At 41.8% G+C, this 22,497-nt stretch overlaps 1 protein-coding gene across 1 annotated transcript in view; it reads left to right on the top strand.

Annotated features, from left to right (window-relative positions):
• Positions 1-19,308, top strand: part of fscn2b (fascin actin-bundling protein 2b, retinal) — a 28,395-nt gene extending 9,087 nt beyond the window's left edge. The window contains exons 2-8 of the mRNA XM_008304363.1: positions 6,608-7,617; positions 7,943-8,041; positions 8,203-8,929; positions 16,983-17,139; positions 18,250-18,371; positions 18,496-18,663; positions 18,754-19,308. Coding sequence (XP_008302585.1) covers positions 7,949-8,041; positions 8,203-8,929; positions 16,983-17,139; positions 18,250-18,371; positions 18,496-18,663; positions 18,754-18,959 — 1,473 coding nt within the window. The 5' untranslated portion in view covers positions 6,608-7,617; positions 7,943-7,948 and the 3' untranslated portion in view covers positions 18,960-19,308. The remainder of the gene's footprint in view (positions 1-6,607; positions 7,618-7,942; positions 8,042-8,202; positions 8,930-16,982; positions 17,140-18,249; positions 18,372-18,495; positions 18,664-18,753) is intronic.
• The last annotated feature ends 3,189 nt before the right edge of the window (positions 19,309-22,497 follow it).

Genomic DNA, 22,497 nt, shown 5'->3' with positions numbered 1-22,497 from the left:
GGGGGGAGAGAGAAAGAGAGAGAGGCTGATTGCTGCGGATTGGCCAATAGCGCAGCGGTACTCTGCACGGGCGGGTCCTGTCCGCGCGGTGTCAGCCAATCAAGGCTCGATTTCGGGTCCGTGCCCCCACGTGGGTGTTGAGCTCCGTACGACAACGACCACGCAGCTGGCCAATCACAGCCCGGCGAGGTGTTAATCTCGACGCTGATTGGCCGGCTGTCTCTCACAGAGTCCCCTCACTCATCACGTTTAGCCCATCGTTATTAACTCTTTCCTACCACACAGGACGGAGCCGCGCTGCCCATAAAACACAAACCCGCACTGTAATAGCCAAATGTGAATTAATGAATGATTCAGAGGCGGTTTGTTTTTAGAAACGCGATACATCAGTTAATCCGGACTGTTTCAAAGCCTCGTTTCAGACACATTTAAAGAAAAGCGAGGGTAATATACTACAGTGCACTGGAGCACATGGGGCGACCAGAGCAGCGCTGCAGCCTTTTAAAGCCTGTGTGTGTGTGTCTGTGTCTGCGTGTGTGTGTGTGTGTGTGTGTTGCCCTGATCATAATCAAATCAGCATGCAAGAAAACCAATGAGATTAAAAGCACATGAGAAGTGCATGCTTAGCAGTGAGGTATAACCCACATTCACACATTCAGGCTCTGAAATTGTGGGTCAAACCTGCTCCTGTTATGCCATGTAGAGGCTGCACTGAGCTGCACTGAGGAACACACTCAGGTAGGGTGACTGGAAATAATTGAAACAGGGGGAAACACTCCCTACCACCCCCTGCACCCTCTCCACCCCCCGCCCCTCTCATTTTAATTGCACTGATGTTTTACAGTTGATAACGCCTCACGTGTTGTTGACGCCTTTCAGTTTCTACAAAGTCTCCCCCCGCCTCAAAAAAAAAGCAAAAAAAAAAAAAAGCAAGAGACATTAAAAGCAGCCATTTTAAATAGCACTACAGTCCTTCCCTCCTACGCTATGCAGTCACACAGGCACCAACACTGACAAACCATGCATCAATCTTCTCTTTCGTTTTTTTTTTTTTTTTTTTGTAACCTCCAAAAAATATATAGGCATGGTTCCCATAAAGGAGCCAGAGGAGCAGGCGGACACCGCCTCTCAGTGGTGGCTGTGGGAATTGAAATCGCGAGCGTGCAGGTCAAGGTGTGTGTGAGGTTGTGTGATCCTGCCAGCAAGCAAAACCTGTGTTTTCTTACTAGATGTCCTTATGGGCTGGTTGATATATAGTTCGTTGCAGATTGAAGACACTTGCAGACATGTGCATTTAATTTTTTGCACAATGACACCACATGGCGTGCATCATATATGATGATATGTCAAGATTGTTTTGGGGTTTCTTTTTTAACCCTCTAAACACTGGCACATTTTTACTCTCGTGTTTTACTGCAGTGTAAAATGTTGCACCTATATGGAAACATCACAGTCATGGTTATAAGTAAAGATGTCTTCTGTACAGTTATAGAGTTATGCATCATAAAGAAAAACAGAATTTTTATGTCTGTGATTGTTTAATTTACAAAAATTGGAAAAACGTCCAATTAACATGCATATTCTTGTAGCTGCAGTAAAAAGCAACCAAACTTCTCTTTTCAGTCCTTGAAAACGTTTCACCTCTCTACCAAGAGGCTCCTTCAGTTCTGCAGAACCTCTCGTCCAAAAGGTGAAACATCTTCAACAAGGAAAAAAAAGAAGTCCAGTTGCTTTTTACTGAAGCTGTGAGGATTACCGTGACCTGGATGACTGAGAATCTACACAAACATTTACAACATTTTTCAAAGTGCCCACAAGTGTTACCAGTTGTGGGAAAAAAATGGGAGCATCACATATTGTAGATGTTCAGCTATCTGCACTTTACATCTTTGTAGAGGTTGATCAACTCTAGAGATGTTTCACCGTGCTGAATGCATCGTCCAACAACATGCTGACCTCCTGCTCCTGTGTACACCGTTCTAAGTCATGCTGCTTTTACTTTGCCGATCAAGTACATTTTGTTTTCCACCCTTTCTTTTACTTTCTTCTATAGGCATTTTTAATTTGTTTAAACACAGCCTGCATGTTAGCCTAGTTTGGTCAAATAGTGCCTGATTTTTTGTGGAGTGGAAAAGTTTGTGATATTTTAAAAGAGAATCTGGTTGATAAAAATAATTTATTTTGGCTTTTTTTTTATTTGCGATGTAGAATAAAGTAATTCTAATGAAATTTTGAAGCTTAGATGTTGTAGATATTTTTCAGATGGAACTGCACATCGCACATGGTTTGAATGTAGTTGAAAAATGATTAATATTTTAGTTTTTACAGTTTCTTGCTCTGATAAATGGTGTAATGTGGGCAATTTAAAAAAGAAAAGAAAAGAAAAGATAACATGCCTTGCAAACCTGCTGGTCAGTTTTGAGGCTGATGGTTAAAAAGATGTCCTCCAGTGTTAAATGAGTGCAGTGAATTTATTTGCCTGATCAAGAGAGCTGGCAGTGGAAACCTAAACTTTTCTTTCTTGTTCTCATCACAAACTTGTGCGTCACTAACTAGAGGAATCAATTTGGGAAGAGATAATTTCATATAAAGCAAGGTGTGAGAATAAATGTGCAGGTTGCACAAATAAAAACTTGCTGCAAATTTCACACTGGACTTGCTGGCAGAGTGAGCAGGATTTCTTTGCACTTTGACATTATAATTGAACAGCAATTACAGTTAAAGTACTGATGAGTTATGTGAGCTGTGGAAAAACAAGTCACTGCAAGAAACAAGTTTTTACCATTCAGATTCTTTTGGTTTAGTTATATGCAGCCTCCAGAGATTGTTGTGATGTTCTGTAATATTACAGAATAAATCCACGAGAAGATAACAGCATGTAAGTAAAAACAAGTAAAGGTCATCTGTGTAGAGTCACATGTCCTTCATAGGGTTGACACAATCAGTCACAACGTTAAAACCACTTACCTGCTCTGTTGTTGGTGCTGCTCTGACCCATCAGGGTATGAACACAGGACCTCTGGAGGTGTCCTATGGTGTCTGGCACTGGGACATCAGCAGCAGATCCATTGGGTCCTCAATCATATTTGGATCTGGAGGCTGGATCAACACCCTTGGCTCTTGGTCGTGCTTCTCACGCTGATCCTGGGGGTGTGTTGTTGCTATAAGGGCAGGTGCTCAGTCTGAAACAATGTTTTGGGAGGTGGTGCATTTCAAAGTAACATCCACACGAATGCCAGGACCAAATGTTTCCCAGCAGAACGCTGCATCGTAACCAGATGATCAATGTCATTCATTTCACCTGTCAGTGGCTTTAATGTTGTGGCCAAATGCTGGACTTCTTTTTCCACTGCAGCTGCTTTTAAGCCTCACTTTTGACAAAACAGACAGAAAGTACTCAGAAAACGTGACATAGTTTGGCTTCAGTTCGGTTTCATGCATATTTCGAAGTGTTAAGTAGAAAATTAAGTCTTGACGCGAATCGATTTGCGCTGAAACAGACTCATAATGCGTTTGGGAAGAGAAGAGGAAACAGGCAAAGAAGCGAACAAAGCACAATAGCAGGAAGAAAAAAAAAAACATCTTGTTTCGGCGTGCTTTTGCAAGAAGCAACAACAATGACAACCAGTGGACTCAAAGATTGATCCAGCTGATCTCTCTTTCATTCAGTTCACAACCTCTGGAATTGAACTGAGAGAGAGGAAGAGGAGGGGGAGAGAAAGACTTAGAGGGAGGGGAAAAAAAAACGGAGGAGATGGGGGTGACTGGAGGAGAAAACTGAGGAAGAGTGTGGAAGGGGGACTGTGTGGGCATATGTGTGTGGGAGGGGGCGTCTGTAGGACACTGTGGGGTACGAGGCAGCACCCCGCAGTCCCAAGTAATGGCAGAATAGAACTTAATAGGGTAGAAAAAGGCTGGAGGCTGTTAACTCAGAAACGGTCATTTTGAATTCCCCATTCTCTCTTTCTCCATCACTCCTTTCCCTCTCTTCCATTTTTCCATGCACCTTATATATCTGTAACTCTTCCCATCCATGTCTGCCTGTGTAATTTGCCGATTCTCCCTCTGTCTCGCAGCACCCTTAACCCGTCTCCCACCGTTTGGCTGCTTCCCTTTCTTTCCCCCCTCTCTCTCTCTCTCTTGCACCTCTCTCCTTCCCTCCTAGCCTCGCCTCCTCCCATCTATCCCTCCTTCCCTGCCTCATCTCCCTCCCTCCCCTCCTCTGTGTCTCCTTGGAGGAGGTGTAATGATAGCTATTTGAGTGTCATCAGAGGATCGCTGTAATGGCTTCTAAAGCACCATCCCACGGTTGCCACGGTGAACCTGGCACAGCCGCTGTCCCAGAACAAGGGGTAGAGGGGGGGAGGAGGAAAGAAAAGAAAGAAAAAAAAATAGAAGAAGAAGAAAAAAATAAATAAAACATCTGGTTGGCTATCGACAGGCGTCACCGTGCCGACAGCAGCAGGAGTGGCGGCACATCAGCAGACGATGACGCAGCCCCCAGGGGCCGCAGAGAGTGAGCTAATGATGCGTGGGATAGGATACATATGAGGAGGAAGTACAGTAATAGTGATAATAGTGATAGTAATGAAAATAATAGCTCTGATAACAATAACAGTGTATGACTTTTTTTTGATTTGTGGAGCAGTGTGTCTGTCTCCACCTCCCATCATCTCCTTCTTTTTTTTTCTTACAATGTTTTAAGTGCCTGTTTGGGAATTTGTAGTTGACTACAAGAAAGAAAGAAGGCGAACATGCAAATGCAAAGATGTGATTTCCAGTTTGTTTCTGTTATTTTTAAGATAAGAAGGCTCCCAGAATGAATTTCACACACACACACACATGCAGGCTGCAGCTCCTCTCACCGACAGGAGATCGGTGTGAACGTTTTATAAGAAGTGATTTCATCCACATCATTAAGTGCGTATAAGACGACGACGCTGGATGAGTTTTCAATTGCTTTTGGGCAGCTAGAGTTCATAAAGTAGGTGCGAAACTGCAAACATATTTGCCCTGCTATTGCTTTTGAATTTCCCCTTAATGCCTTAGTTTGAATTGTTCGTCGTTGAGTGAAAACTTAAAACTCTCAGATATTGAAAATGACTTTGCAGGACCTCCTGTGTGTAGAACAGGGATGCCCTCTGTAGGTTAAGCAGCAGAGCTCTGTGTGTTGTCTATAGTTTCTATATCTTTCAACTTTATTAGTGGGTTATTTTATTTTTAATTTATGTCATAGCAATAGTTAATAAAAACATGAAGAAAAATTGCAGTTATTGTTATTTTATAGTGATTTATTACTACTTTGACAACTACTACTTAATACTGTTAATATACTAGTAGCTGCGTGAATGTTATATAACCATATAACCAGTGCAAAATTGCTTTAATGTGGCTTTTAATTAAAGTGTAATTAAAAGTTCTCCTTATATTTAGAACACTTAATCTAAGTCTCTGCAGCCCTGATGTGAAGGCAGTTGTTTGTCACTCAATGGTAAATGTTTTAATTAGATTTTGATTATCATTGGGCCATTATTAAAAAATGTGACATATATTTAATAGCATCAAGTTAAAGTTATTATCTTTAAGATTTCCATATCGGTTCAGTTTTTCACTGTTGATATCCAGCGTTCAGTCCCTTACAGTCATAAAATGTGTTTATATTCGTGTACAGTCAGGAAAGACCTTCAGATGTTTCACTTTTGGAATGAAAAACATGAATGATGTGTGAATTATCTAAATAAATTACACGTGGATCCAAATATTTTTTTCATTTATGCAGCAATAAATAAAACATGACTAAAAATAAAAAATAATTATAGCAATAAAAATGTTAGTAAAGTGATTTCTACTAATAAAAAAGAAGGGTGACAAAAATTACAAATACTTTTTAAGAAGAATGTTTTAAAAGAATATGAGATACCCAACATTGTAGACCTTTGTGGTGTTTTCCATTTTGTCGTTGTGGTCCCTGTTTAGTCAGTGAGTTTTCTTAAACTGCAAAAAATCTACAATTCTAAACCATTGTTGCACTTCCTGTTTTGCACCTTTTGTCGTCACAAGGAGCAGTTCCAGCATTTAGTGTCTGTGTTGTGTGAATTTGTGTGCGACGCCGCATTGTTCGTTCCATTTTGCGTAAGGCAGTTCAAGTCTGGGTCGGGGGAGTAAATCTTTTGGGTGGGTGGTGTTTACTCTGAACCCTGAGACCGTCCTCTGACCTTTGTGCATGAGTGTGTTTGTGTGTGCGGCGCTGACACGTATGTTGCTGTGGGTCAGTGAGTCTGTGTGTATGTTTATAGCTATTGACGAGCAGAAGAGGGTCTGTGTGTGTTTGTGTGTGTGTGTGTGTGTGTGTTTGTGTGTGGAGGGGGGTAGTGCCGGTAGATTAGCCAGGTTGGGATGATTGGGTTGAGGATTAGATGGATTCAGGAACTGAAACGTCTGTTTACTTCGCAAAGAAGACTTATAATAGGCTGATTGGCAAGCTTGATTACACACACGCACATGCAGGCTCACCTGCTACACACACTCATTCATTCAGAAGCCCATATGTTGATTAGCTTGTTATTGTTTCCTTGATAACACCCGCCATCTCCTTTCCTAAATTCAGATGTAAAGCCTTTCTGCCTCTCAGACACGACTCCCATTAGGACTGACCCAGAGAGCTTGCAATCAGAGAAGGTGTGTAACTAAACCCCGGCATGAGCAGGTAAGGGGAGCCGCACTCAGGCAACTACCTCAAAGGCACAGGGAGCGCTCTGGTTACCCGGCGCCGTGTGTGTATATTTGCGCATTGTTTCTACTTACTTCTCTTTATGTGTCACAGAAAGAGGTGAAGTGCGGAGCTCAGAATAAGGTGCAGAGGCAGCGAAAGGCAGGATTACACACATGGCAGGTTAGAGAAAGGCAGCGAGAGAGAAGGAGAGGATGGGAGGAAAAAGCGACAGAGGGAGGCTTAAGATTACAGAGGCGAGCACCTTTTGTTGCAGAGTTCAGTTGTGATGGACGGCTTATGTTTAGGGAAAGAGTGAAGGTGTCCTTCAGTGCACTACCATAAAATTTGTAGGACCACCGAGGATGTTCTCCTTCACTGATCAAACTTGTGTCTGACAAACGAGGAACCTGGACTTCAAGGAAAGTGAAGAAGGAGGTCAGAGCATTTGATGTGATTGATGCAAAGATAGGGGCAAACACAAAACCCCGGAGAAGTGTAGTCAGGGGGTGACCGAGTGATTGAGCCTTCTGGGTGAATAACAAGTCATGCAAGAACAGGAGTGAGGCTGGACGAGGGAGCAGCGTTCAACAGGAGAGAGAGGGGAGGCTGCAGAAGCGGAGATAAGCAGTCCAGAGCAAAATTAGTCTACAGAGAAAGAGAGGTTGACACCGGACTGAAGAGAGATCAAGGTTGACTCAAGTCTTTGCTGCCTCCAACGTGATTAGGGAGAATAGTAGAAGTGGTGGAGGCGAGCTGGGAGACCCAATCAACAGAACGTGAGAGCCAGTTAGAGTAGAAGGAAAAGAGAAAGAATTACACAAGGACGCTTGGTGAAAGAAGCCTCTTAAATCTGGGAGCTGGAATTAGAGCCGCAGGAACTGCAGAGGGGAAGCCACAAAACCACAGTAAGTAAATTAGGACGCTGTGGCTGGAAAAATGTATAATGAAGCCATGGGCGGGGGAAGGAATCTGTGGTCTTGGGAGTGCTTTATATACTGTACCTTAATGAATTGATTTCCTGCCTTTACAACTTTTGCATTTCATCATTCCCCATGACATCACCTCTTTCCTTACTCTTTGCCTCTTTAAAAACCACCATTGCCCCCTTTTTTTTTTTTAAGCATGCCTGTCACTTCTCAATCTCCTGTCACTATTAGTTACCTCTCTGTTTCTCTCTTCCCTGTCTCAACCCTTGTTCTCCTTCTCTCTCTCACCCCCTCAAATCCACAGGTGAAGATGCCCGCTAATGGGAACCGTCCTTTGAAGTTGCAGTTTGGTCTAATAAATCATGAGGGTCGCTACCTCACTGCTGAGACCTTTGGCTTCAAGGTAAGAAAATGCCAGTCAATATGAAAGACGAACTGTAACATACTTTGTGCATGACTGTAGTGGTGGTGCCTATGGATCTGTACAGGGCCACAGTATGACATGAAACTGTCGGGTTTGTTGTACGCCAGATTTTTAGAGTGTCTACCTCTCTTGATTCTCAGGTGAATGCCTCAGCTCCCAGCCTAAAGAAGAAGCAGATATGGACTCTCGAGCAGGATTCCCAAGACACCCAGGTGGTCTATCTGCGCAGTCACCTGGGACGCTATCTGGCCTCTGACAAGGATGGCAAAGTCACCTGTGAGGCAGACGGCCACAATTCAGACTGCCGCTTCCTCATCGTGGCTCAGTCAGACGGCCGCTGGGCCCTGCAGTCTGAGCAGTACCTCCGTTTCTTCGGTGGCTCTCGGGACTACCTGTCCTGCTTCGCCCAGCTGATCACAGATGCCGAGCTGTGGGCAGTGCACCTGGCTCTGCATCCGCAAGCCAACCTGCTGTCTGTGGCCCGTAAGCGTTACGCCCATCTCTCCATGGAGGACGGGGAAATCGCTGTGGACCTGAACATTCCCTGGGGGGTGGCAGCACTCCTGACACTTGTCTACCTGGACGGGAAGTACTGCCTAAAGACCTGTGACAGCCGCTTCCTCAGCAATGACGGAAAGCTTGTGATGCAGAATGGGAGGGCCACGGCGTACACCTTGGAGCTGAAGTGTGGGAAGTTGGCCTTCAAAGACTGTGAAGGGAAGTATTTGTCCCCCATGGGGCCTACGGGGACCCTGAGGTCTGGACGGTGCTCCAAGCCAGGCAAAGATGAACTGTTTGACCTGGAGGAGAGCCACCCACAAGTGGTTCTGATAGCAGCCAACGGGCGATATGTCTCCATAAGACAAGGTAGGAAAACACAGACACATTAACGGGACAGTATATACTTGCAAATCTGATTTTACCCTGAATCCTTGCATTCATGCACAAGCTGCCCCTCTGGCAGCTCGCTAGTTTCCTTAAAGTCTTACACAGAATCCCAAATGTATGATTAAATTGACGAAGGTCAAGCTTTGGTGCCATTGAGGGTGGTCACACGAGCTTTTGCTGACACACACTGACCTGCACACATACATAATGAAGCAGAAATTGACAGCTGATAAGGGATGCATGGTAATTATGGGTAATGTAGTCTGCACATCAACATGCATCGACATCACAGTGGATTGCTGCATCTCTCCAGGAAAACAAGATAGATGAGGCTGATATGGGAGACTATCAGCCCCATCTGGGAGACCTGAGACGAATATTCCATTTGCTTTCGAGCTGTAATTGATTTAGTTTAGTCCACTGTTGGTATTAAGTGTTACACTTGTGAGTGATTTTATTCAAGTAACAGATTCATTGTGCGTCCGTGTTGGGAAAACCTACAAAAGTAGATATCTCAGAAACGATTTAGAATCAGTTTTTCATGAATTACTTTAAATGTTGTCAGAGAAGGTGTTGAATTCCCTAAATAGCAGAGACCTTATCATAAAATGCGGTAAATATAAAAGAGAAAAGGTCCAAGGAAAAGGGGAATTGTTTTCCTTTTCTTTTAGCAAATAATCTATCATTTTAGAAAATCCCCCATTCATTCCCTCTCAACCGTACCTCCTGGCTTTGTTGGGTAATGCTGTTAACACTCTACACTTTTGCCCCTTGGGCTTACTATAACAGCTGCTTGTAACCAATATGCTGTACAGTAATGCTCTGTTGATACTGTATTATGTATTTACTCCTCAGTCTTGTGATAGGGCTGTTGGAGGGGGTTATTTGATCAGCACGCAGGCACGGCACTACACTACTGTACTGATGGATTACACTCCACATTGAAGTAATTTCTTCTCAAAAACAAGGTTGAATTTCTTTGATCAGTGTAAAACCTACAAAAATTGTAATTGTGAGTGTCACATTGCATCTAACCAGAGGTGCACTAGAAGGACCTGCATAGAGTTTCAGTTGCTGATGGTTGAAAGGGTTTGCTGGCCTGATTTGAAACTGGATTTGGGGTAGATTAGCATACACCAACAGTGCTTGTCAGCATACTTGGCCATGACAGCCATCCACAGGCTGCAGATTCTTGTCTGCAGGGTCAAGTTACTTCAACCCTGGGTGCTGTAACTGAATCTCTCCTTGCTCATTGTTCCTGGTTAGCAGTGGGGGCTGCAGGCAGGAACCAAACTACTGGGAGCACTGTAAACTGATTGGCTGAAGGAAAAGGAGAAATAAGGTTGAGCATGAAACACACATATAGCACTGCACCATATCGTATGCATGTATTTGCTCTCACACGCAGAGGAATTCTTGCAGCATGCTTTCTTCCATTCTCTTTTTTTCCCCTTCCTACATTTGTTCTCTGCAAACAAAAGCTTTTTCTTTCTCCGAGACACTCGCCCACTCACAACCATACCGTCCTGCTACGGCGAGTGGTGAGGTGTGTTGAATTATTGATGAAGTTGGCCCCTGTTCCTGGAAGGCGAGGGGGAGTCTGCTTTCAGAAACCCAAGCTGCCTTTTACCTGCGGCCAAAACTTCTGCCCCACCGAGTCCGCTCTAACCCGCTAATGTAACCTGCTAACCTCAACTTCAGTCAGCGCTTATGTGCTACTGAAAATCAAGGAAACACGGGCAAAGGGAGAGCTTTTCGCAACAAAACTGCGAGTCACTGTGAAAGTTCACATCAAGACATAAGAATATATTAGCTGTGATCATATTTTTTGGCCTCCTGTTTTAGTTAAAGCAAGGAGACTTTAAATGAGTCAAATCAGCTTTTTAATTTTTAAGAAACTGAGGTATGTAGGAACCAAACATTTGCATTCTGACTTAAAAAACAAAGACAGCAGGTCAATCATCACTTGCTAAATGTCTCTTGTTAAATGGAAATGCAAGATAATCGGTGACTTGTGGCGCAGCTTTCGAGGAACTTCTGATTACGTCACTTTAAAGACTTGAAAAATAATTGATGACAATTTACAATTAATGCAAAAAATAAAAATAAAAACCTACATCTTGGGTAAAGATTGAAGAGTAAAAATGGAAAAAAAAATGCAAAAATCCTTAAGCGGAAATGCTTCAGAATTGCAATACTTGGGTAAACAGACCTTGTTACTTCTGGGTTCAACACGATGAATTAAGGGGAGGAAGGGGAGAGTGGAAAGCAGAGAAGGGAGGATACAGCTGTAGGATGACTCCCAAAGGACTACAGGAGTATGAGTGGAGACAGGTGGGCTCTTCATCCTCCCTAATGTCATCTGTGCCTCATAAATTAGCACCGTTGTTTGGGCTTCATTTAGCGCGGTGCAAGTGCAGTAAAAAAAAATACGGTTAGCTGTTATGAGGCAGAGCATGAATTTAGATTTAAAAGTGTGTAAAGTTTTGTAGACAGGCATGAAATGAAAAGTGACTTGTATGTTATTGCCTGCAAGTGTGTGTGTGTGTCTCAGCATGTCATGCAGATCCGTTATCATGTCTCTCATCACCTTCCTGTGTTCCTCGGGTCTAAGTGGTCCACTCTGCCCTGAATGTGAAAAAGAGATGATAGTCCAAAGACACAAACTTTCCATTAGCACGCATGCACACACATAGATACACAAACACACACATACTACATCCATACATGAGCAGCACAGGGAGAGATACGTGGAAACGAATGAATGAAGTAAACAAAACAAACAGTAGAAAATGCAGTTGTGAAGGATTGGGAGAAAGGAGAAAATAAGGGACACAGGGATAGTGGCATTGGCTTACCATTAAAAATTGATGTCAGAGCCATCTATCGTTGATGGATTAGTTAGGCCTGCTCCACTTGCAGGCTGGAGGTTGGACAGCATCAGGAAGAGGAGCTGGATCTGGGGTCTGATCCAAAATGAGACACTGTTGAAGCTACCTGTCCAAATGCACCAGGGAGCGTGATACTGTGCCCGTCGTTTACCAGCGATCATGGATGCGATGACAACATCTTAGTGCTCATGCTTGACCAAGGGGTGTGTCAAAGATGGTCATCAACACAGCTATTGATATCCTCAGATTGCTGGCTTGGATTTCAGCGTATCCAATCTCTTTCCTCCCCCCCCCGTCCTCTGTTTCTTTCTCTCCCTCCATCCTTCTCTCCTTCCTCTGTCTCCTCCTTTCTCATCTATCAGATAGCGGCTGTGAAGTCCCAGCTGAGCCCTGTCTGAGGATCATTTCTGGGTTGAATTAGTGTGAAATGGACACATGGAATAGGTAGACAAAGCATGACATTGAGTCGGGATGAGAGAGAATGGGAGTGATAGGCCCCCAGGCATAGCGGCGGAGTCGAGGGGCTTAAATTTATGCTTCAAATGCACTTAAGATCAATGATAATTTAACCAGTTGTAAGACCTCATGATACCTAGTTTATCGGGTGTGAATAAGATGGTTTTAAAGCATCCCCGTAGCTCAGTAACCATGACATCTTTGTCGCGTGTCATCCCCTTTTCTCACTCCTCCAATTTATTTCTACAGATTTCAAAAGCAAAAAAAAAAAGAAGCAAAAATGGCCCAAAAGAATATTAAAACAGATAGGATTTACATCGTCATAAACCACAGGATACAGGCTGGAACACCGGTATAAAAATTTATAGTGAAATTATTTTTTCTCCCTTAATTTATTATTTTTTTCTCCACCAGGTCCTTCAGACTGGTATGTGCACATGCATTTGTACTGAATTATGCATCTGTTATTTATATACATACATCAACCTTAAACCACTTGATTCAGTGATTCAGGTTCATTCTGTTCAGGTTTATTTATTCCATGAAAATCATCAATGGCATCTGTCCTCAGGTTCAATATGTATTTTCCCATAACCTTGCTGGAAGAGGTATTCAGATCCTTCAATTAAGTAAAGCTACTAATACCACACTTTGAAAATGCTCCACTATAAGTAAAAGTATGTGAGTATTATCAACAAATTATAGCCTACTTAAGGTATCAAGACTAAAAGCACTCACTGTGGAGTGAAATGGTCCCCGTCAGTGTTTTACTCATATTGTTTCTGGAACAATATAAGTGCTGCATTAATGTGCATCTTACTTTTTTACTGGTGTTGATGTTTAAGACTGAGCTGCTGTTGGGTAGTTTAATCTACAGCAATGCGTCCTTTTTCTGTAAAATCATATTATGTTTGTAGTGCTGCTGTGCTGGAAGAATCCGTCTCTAAAAAGTCGACTTTTCATGAGCCCAGAAAAAATATTCCCGTTTCTGTGGCATTTGTGCATTTTCTAACAAAATCAGGGGGATTAATGAAAAGTTTATTTAGCTTAAGAAGTAGGAGAATTATCTAAACCCATAAAGGAACACCTAATCCTTCAGTTTATCACAAGCATTCAAAATCACCACATGTGGAGATTTGTGGTTTTCACTGGATTGAAAGGATATAAAAAAAGCGTAATTTGAAAAGTAACCAGTAACTGAAGCTTTCAGACAAATGTAGTGGAGTAAAACGTGCCGTATTTGTCTGCGGGATGTAGAAAAGTACAAGTACAAAGTTGTATAGAATGAAAATACTCAAGTAAAGTACCTGAAATGTGTACTTAAGTGCAATACTTGAGTAAGTGTATTCCATCACTGGTGGATACTGAGACTACCATCAGCCTTAGCTGCACTCTGTTTAGTGATAACCAGCAAGTGTCAGCATGCTAATACACTAAACTGTGATGAGATGAGAACACAACAAACAAATCAAAACACTCTGGGTTGTCATTGTGAGAGTTATGTGTGACAATTACTAATTACTTTACTAATAATGTTGATTTGAATAGCTTCATTCAGTACAGTTTAAAGATTCCCAGGTGCTGATTGTGTGGTTTGCTCACAGTTCAAACGATATAGTGCATTCAAAGATAAGTGAACAGAAAGCACAGTCCATAGTACCGCAATGTTTGGCAGTAGGTTGTTTTCTACTGCAGCAACTTGGGGGCCATTTTAGGGCAACCTGACCCTCTGTGGAACTGCCCCCGCAGAGCCACTTTCAGGACTGTTTTCAGGAGAGAATAAGTACCTACTCTTGGGTAAGCACTTTTGATTGGCCCTTAAAAACTGCTGTGTGGGTCTTGAAGCTGATCGGTTAAACTAGGAAAGACAAAACACTTGCTGGTTAAACCTAGAGAGGAGAACAAGTGTCATTTTTCTACCCTCTCGATGTCCACGTGGAGTAGCAGTCTTCTCTCAAACATCTCTATCTTCAAATCAGAATTAAGGCTAACATCACAAATGTCCATTGTTCTGTTTCCGATGTACTCATAGAACTGGGGTTACTTCTAGTACCTACTATTTGTCATTGTTTTGGCACACTATCATTTAATGTTGCAGTCAAAGCCTTCAGATCCTACACTGCAATGGTACCAAAAAAGCTTACAGGGCGAATTTTGGGGCCATTTGTAAAAAGTTTGGTGCCACTTTGCCCCAAAAGTGGAAAAATGTCAGTTGACTGTTTTAAATTCTGAAGAACATGTTTAGCCTGTCTGTAGGGTTCTTAGCAGCTGCTAATGTTGTACCACCACATTTAATTATAATGTCTTTATAGTGACTTTTAACAAGTAAATGACGTGAATGGACTAAAACTGCTCAAAATCTACTAAGTCAGTCAGTGACAATGTTGATTTAGAATGGTTCATTTAGTTCGATTATTTAGGGTTAAAGACTAATTCATATATGCAAGATAATGGATGGATGGATGGATGGATGGATGGATGGATGGATGCAAGCAATTGTGTTAGAATTCTCATGTTAGCATTAGCATCACAGACACTGCTCGGACAACTTGTCTAGTTTCTGTTTGACCTATGCTGCCTTCAAATGGGGTCGTATTTACTGTGTCCATATAAATGTCCCATTCTTTATTCTGACATACAAGATGTCGACTGTGGGTATAAGCCTGTAACTGGACACGTAGTTCATGCGCCTTTCTCCTCCCTTACTATGTGTTACTAGTTTCAGTTTCTCCTTCACTACAGGAAACAACAACAACAACCTGCAGACAGGCCAAGATTTGAGTCATGTCCTTAGAAGCCCTGGTTTTTCTGGTGAATTATCCATTTTAATGGGAGTGCTCACCTCCCTGCATGTTAATGTTCCACCAAAACAGCTTCCCTGTCACTGTTTTGAGTAAACAGCACGTTCGTTCGTGCTGTTCTTCATCCCGACCAAGATGATTGTGATTAGTTTGAAGAAATACACACCAGAGCGTTGTCCTCCTATAGCAGAATGGTGATAAAGTGCAGCCAGACCATTCTACACAGCTCTGTGTTATAGAACAGTCTGGCCATGTCAGACTACCTTTGACTTGTTTGCTGACATTTTCAAAAATGGCCATGGAAGTGTAGTTTTTAGTACATTGTAAGTTTATCTATTGTAGTTTTAGTTGTAAATCTTTTCATTATGCCTTTGAATTTCCAACATTATGTTCCCTGCTCATTAGCCATGTTGTCACTTACTAGCACTAATGTTCTTATAACCTACACCCAATGTTACCCCTTAAATGCCAATTATTTGGTGCACACGAATTCACGTCATAATTAAGAGCTCACTAGTTCCATTTAAAGGCAGTATTACTGACTCTTATGCATTATATATAGCATAGTTTCAGAGGACAACATTCTTTACAAAAAGTTTCTGCACCTCTAAGATCATCTTAAGGTTACCATCAAACTATATAGTTTTCTTGATATGTTTAAGGTGATTCTTGTCCTCTGGAGTTTGTGTGTTTCTCTCAACATGAGAATACTGAACGTCCTTGCGAGTACAAAATCGTCAGTTAACGCAGATACATTTCACACATTTTAGCGTGTTCTCCATATGTTTGATCATCCATGATTCCTTAAGCTTGAGGTTTAAGAGCAGTTGGTAATTATCTGTACATCCTGCCAAGTGTGGACCATAAAATCCCCCCGTCTCTTCCTGTTTCTCCTTTATTCTTTTATTGAGGGGATTGAGGGATTTGATGAGTAGCACTCGAAAGCTGATTATATCAGAGACCCACTGTGCAGAGGGCAGATCGACGGGGCTGAAGGTGGGGTAATGGCAGGAGGCGGGGCTTCAGGGGGGTCAGGGGTCTGGAGGCAGAGATGGGGGAAGGGAAGATGGAGAATGATGGGCAAATAAAAAGAAAGATGCATGCAGATTAGTGATGTTGAAGGCTTAAGAAATGCATTGGGGATACTCTGGGAGGCATCGAATTTAGTGTTTAGCCCTCTGCAATCTGTCTTTTGGTGGTGTGGCAAACAATTGTTTTCCCTTCTGCTTATTGCCACTGTGATTGTTTGCCTGTGCTAGTTTCTGTTTCATGTAATTGGTTTCTAAGAGGTTTCTATAAAACATTTGTCAGGTAAAGGTGTGATTTTCGTTTGGGTGTTAAGTGGTCTCTGTAGTTGACACAGAGTTTCGTGATGAGATAACAATAACTGTGAGAAATGTGCTTTCGATAAGCTTTTCCTGCATTGATGCAAATTGCAGATTTCTTTCACATTTCCTACACATTCTGTGCATAAATGCAATCAGAACTACTATCAGTGAAAATGTATCTGCCCTCAGGGAGATGTATGCCAGCTTGGCACGTCAGATCAAGAGTGCAGTTTAAGACACTTAAAAATAACGGGATCAGACGTAATTACCGAATCTTTCATCTCGAGGCCAAGCTAAACAAATCAATACAACTTAATTAGCAAGCTGCTGTGTCACTTTGCTGAATTTGGCTTTAAGTTCAGTTCTGTGCATCATTTTGAGTTGTGCACAGAGGATTCTCCACAATCACACTTACATTATGAACACTCATTTCGCCGCTGACTGATTAAACGTCGCTCTGTACTCTAATCTTATTGTTTCTCCAACACTAGACAGTCGTCAGTTTTCATGCTATTAAAGTATTAATGACAGCATGTGTTTACTACGCCCCTCCCAGGAGTGAGCCTCGCAGCCAATCAGGAAGATGAGACGGACATGGAGACGTTTCAGATGGAGATTGACAAGGAAACCAAGAAGTGCACGTTCCGCACCAGCCAAGGCAACTACTGGGCTCTGGTGGCTCACGGAGGCGTCCAGACTACTGCCACAGAAGTGTGAGTGGATGCTGTTACATCAGCTGCACAGAGTAAAAGTGAATACAGTCGTCATTAGCAACTGTCACCATACAGTCTATATTACAGGTGGATCTTTCTGTCTCAAATCATCAAATATTTAGAACAGTTTATGCTCGAGCAACTCTGGTTTGCCAGAAATTTTCAAAGTATAAATTATGGATAGGTATAAATATGTTTAATTTAGTTTCAGATTGATATATCAAATGTTTTCTAAAATGTTTTTATTTTTCTTTAATTGTCTTCAGGACCACTTTTACCATTTCTCCCTCATGTGTGCTCAAAAATGAGACTTTTCATGACAGCTTCAATATTTTTTTCATGTTTCAACTCAGCAATCATCAGAGATTATTTGTTCTTCTTGTCTCATACTGTCGATTCTGAATCAATGGTATGATGAGAAATAACAGTGAAATTTTAGGCTTTTATCCTAATTGTTCCTGAGATATTGTCATAAAATCATAAACTCAAATTTCACAAAAATGTGTTAGAAGTAGGTAGACAGGCAATTTGAAAAAATATAATAAAATCTTGCCAAGTACTTAATATTTAAATGTAAAATTTCACAGATACCACTGTAAATATCCATAGTTTAGGATAAAAACAAAACGTTTCAGGCAAACTAGCGATGGTCGAGCAGAAGAGTCCTGATGATTTGTGATGGAATATTCCTGATATGAGTTTACAGAAGGAAATATTTGGCACTACTACAGAATCCTGGGCTAAAACATGACATCAAGTGATGTTTTTGTCTCACTGTTGAAATAGAAATGCTCTCATAGGTTATATTCAATAAAGAAATAATGCTCACGTTGTCAAGGATACAAGAAGATGTGAGCCAATCATGCAGCCCATGCTACCATCTAGTGATAACAGAAAGTGACTGAATATAAAAGAATAGCAGCCTGCATGCATGAGATGGCGAGCGACGTAGTATACAGATAAATTACTATTTTGAGTAGAGACAGAAACCCTTTCAACATATGTTGCCAACCTTCATCAGAAACTCCAGTCTGTCTTAGATGACCTCTAACTCGGCATGTTCCAACAGTATTTTCAAGCGTTCTGAAAGAAAACTCTTCTCTCCCACAGGTCAGCAAGCACCATGTTTTCAGTGGAGTGGCTTGGCCACAAGGTGGCACTAAAAGCTAACAATGACAAATACATCTGCACCAAGAAGAACGGACAGTTACTTGCTGTCAGTGATTCCATAGGTAGGAGACACTTTTAGGTTTTGTTTGTTCTCCTCTTTTCAGTCTTCTACTAATGGATCTAAATTTCCTTTAAAAAATCCCAGACTCTAACCTCTCTTGTGTTGCTTCTGCTGACTTTCGCCAGGTGAGGACGAGCAGCTCACTTTAAAACTGATCAACCGGCCCATGCTGATCCTGAGAGGACTGAATGGATTCATCTGCCACCACAAGAACTCCAACACGCTCGACGCCAGTAGATCCGTCTACGACATCTTCACCCTGGAGTTCAGCAACGGGGCTTACAATATCAAAGGTCAGGACGCTCGAGCTCAAACACACAAACGTTGATTAGTTTCCTGCTTTGTGCTTCTGACCTCTCATTTGGTTGTCCTTCACTGAGCAGGTGTGGATGGACGGTTCTGGTACGTGAACAGCGCTGGGCTGGTGTGTTCGGACGGCGAGGCCCCGGAGGATTTCAGTCTGGAGCTCCTGGAGCACGGTCGCCTCGCCATCCGGGGCAAGAACGGCAAATACCTGCGTGGTGACCAGGGAGGGACGCTGAAGGGAGACGGACTCAGCCTGAGCAGCTCAGCACTGTGGGAGTACTAATACAAACATGAGTCCAAACCTGGACTAACTTCTCACTGCTGAGGTGATCCGCCACTAATCACCACTCTGGCTTAAATGTAGAGTTAATCTTCGTGATATTTCATCCAGAGAGGACTCAAAGACTTACAGACAGGTGAAAGAAGAGGAGCTCACTGTGGATGTTCAGCCAAGAGGAGTCTTGAAGAAGTGAACAAAGTTTTGAGTGAACTCTTTATCTCAAAAGACCAACATCAGTGTGAATGAATATTTGAGTTTTTGTGTTACTCCTTGATTTTTTTTCCATTCATTAAAACTACACAAATAAAGGCAAACTGACTTGCAAATGTGATGTTTCACACATGTAATCATAGCCACGCTCCCTTGTTTTTTTTTTCTCATTACATCCTCGCTGGTGTCATATTCGCTGCTTTTCTACAACTCTAGTGTTGCATTAGTGACCGCAAGCCAGCAAAGTGGTAACACGACGTTGTAATGGTTCTTGTTCCTCATCAACTTGAAGACGTACAGTGACTCAGGCTGCCATGTGAGACACACAGCTACACCCGCACTTACTAGAAAGGTTGGGTCAGATTACTATGAAATGTGGTCGGTTACAAATTGCAGTAGTAGTCCACTGGATTCAAGAAAAACAATCAAGCTCATCTGAATACTTTTGGATTACTACAAGATCAAACACTGACAATACTGGATCTCAGACTAAATGTGAGTTCCACACATGTCAATACATTTTCAGTTGAAATTAAATGTATTTTGCATTTTCGGCATGCAAAAACAAAACTGGCACAAAATACACTCTACAACATGCAGCACGCTGTTTTTTTTTTTCTTTCTTTTGTGTAGGTTTTGGATAATGCTGTTTTTAAATTAAGGGCCACAAGGATGACTTTGCTTTTGTAACACAAGAAGAGCACTTACTCACGATCTTCCATTTGCAGAATAAATAAAAACTCCATTATCCATAAACTGTTCACTATTTCCCAAACTGGCACCCTGAAAGGAGTTACTTCAAAGTATAGTAGATGTTCTTGGTTTGCACAGTTTTAGATTACCAGGAACGGAGGCTGCTGCTCGAAACCTCCATCTGGACACGTTCTTTATCTCCCTCTGCGCTTGTCTAAGAAATCCAGTATGTCAGACGCACTTTTAATGAGGTAATAGCATTGGTGATCATTGGTGATCATAAATACGTAATCAAGATGTTATCAAGTAATCCTGATCAATGTTGCTATAATCTTGATTACATCTTTTCAAATGTAATCTGGAGTTACTATAATGTTTCGCTAAATCCTGATTACACGTAATCCATCACGACTCAGCGCAAATTCCAAGTGATGTCACCTTTTAGAAGAGTTTAATCCATACATGACTACAATGTTTTTTAGCAGACAAGAAAGATGAGGTCAGTCTTCCACTGTAACTGCAGCAGTATTGAAAGCAACATTTCAGTCTGGAGGTGTTTTTTATTTGTCCCTTTGGTTTGTATTTCCACATTTCCGTCCTTCTTTTTGAGCACAGAGGTAGAAAAATAAACTTGTATTTCTGGTTGTCACAATTCTATGAGGATTATAGGACTCTAGGGAATCCTAAAAGAAGAAAATCTAATTATATCCCCTGGTCAGGACCAAATTAACAGAGCCGCATGGTGTTAAAGTGCCATAGAAGACAATAATACAATGACCAGTTTCAAAGTGCTATCTGGAGAATTGCAAAGCTTAGTGTAATACTATTTCCCTGGACACAACCGGATGCTTAGTATTGACATTCAAGTATTTCTACGTTAGTGGCGTATTACGGTCAACTGAATTTCACTGCAGCTGTAAAATAGAAGTAAAATCTTCACAGTCATGTCAATCCAAGGAGCAGAATCAGTGGCTGAGTTTGTTTTTATTCTACTATTTCCAAAACTGCAAGGTCTTTACAAGCCAACAGGATTTCTGAGATTCATTTAGGTTTTTGGGGTCAAACTGTTTTATCAAATCAACTCCCACCTCCGTTGTTAAACTAAATTTCCTGATCATATCTCCATCGTCTGCTGCTGTTGAGACTTATTGTAGTTTCATGGATCCACTTCTAGCTGATATTGTGAAACTGTGCGAGCATCAAGAGTTTCAGCAGCTTACAGACAGCACAGACGTCACCTGTGTGTCTTCATCATGTCAGGACCTGCCGCTGCCTTGGACACGCGGAGGCCTGCAGCCCACACAGTTTACACCTCGATGTGAGCAGGTGTTGCTGTTTGGGTGACTAAAGCAGCTGCTGTGACGGCAGCAGGAGGTGCCATCAGTCAGAGATGCTGCTCTTAGCTGCTGCTTTTCTTCAATTCCTCATTAAACATATGATTATGTTACTTTATCAGAAGGAAAATGTTCTAACTACTGAATGCTCTCCCTGCTCTCTTTCCTCTGTTTGTAATTGAGAGAATAAATCTTAATGTTCTCCTGATAAAAATGTGGTTTTAGTGGTCCAAAACATTTGACTTTATTAGTAGTTTCTAGGCTTACACTTAATCATTTCTCTAATGCCTCTTTAAAAAGTTAACAGAAGTATAATGGTTATCCAGGAACCGTTTGCAGTGATCAGTGCTTGCTATACAGCATATTGTGTGAAGTTTACACATTAAATCCTGCAGACCCTGGTCCCTAAAGCTCCAAGTTCACTGTCTGGAAATGAGCTTGTGGTAATTAATTGAAATTACATTTAGATCAACCCTATTCAGCTCGATCAGGGTCCACTGGAACCCAAGAAAGAATATGTGCAAAATATTTGTTGGTATTCATTATAGACTTTTATACTAAGTTGACATATTTTTGGTTCCAAATGCATGACAAATGTCCCTCTGTTTATATATTTTTTTTTAAATCTTCAAAAATAAAAAATAAACAATACCTGTCACCTAAACCAAATGGCCTGGGGTCCAAAAGACCCCAAAAGTCCTGAATAGGGTTAGCACTAACACTACATGCACCACTGAAGAACATAATTTAACCTAAAGTGTTTATCAGCAGAGATAGAAGACAGTATTCATAATAATGTCTTCATTGGTGTACAGTCTCCTGTAATCAAATCGTGGATTCGCTAATTCATAACCACTGGTTCTAGAGCAAGCCTTTCTCGTTTTGACATTCAAGTGGCAGCCACCATCAGTTCTCCTACAAGCTTGCGAAAGGGACAGTTGTTCAGTTTGTTATAATCTGCAACTTCAACCCTTAACCCTACACACTGAACTTTAAGGCAACAGAAGCATCAAGTGTTGAGGCACCAACATGAAGAGGGAACTGGTTCAGAAATCTACCATTAAGGCCTTTATGATTTGTAGATGTATTGTTCTTAATTCGAGCTTAATCAAGTGAATATTAATCTAGTTAGCTGAACCTGTGCTTGTTTCAACACTTTTTAAACCCCTACACATTCCAGTTCAGCTAAAAACCACAGCTAAGTTAGTCAGATACAAAGCACCAACCTGAGAGATGTTTTCACACATGGAGCATCATCAGTCAGCAGCCTGTACTCATGAGACAGCAACCTGCAGAACAATACA

This window comes from Stegastes partitus, unplaced genomic scaffold, assembly GCF_000690725.1.
Source record: "Stegastes partitus isolate 25-593 unplaced genomic scaffold, Stegastes_partitus-1.0.2 Scaffold2202, whole genome shotgun sequence".
In the NCBI taxonomy this organism is placed as follows: domain Eukaryota; kingdom Metazoa; phylum Chordata; class Actinopteri; family Pomacentridae; genus Stegastes; species Stegastes partitus.
The sequence above is the reverse complement of the archived record's forward strand: the minus strand, read 5'-3'. Positions and strand labels throughout refer to the sequence as shown.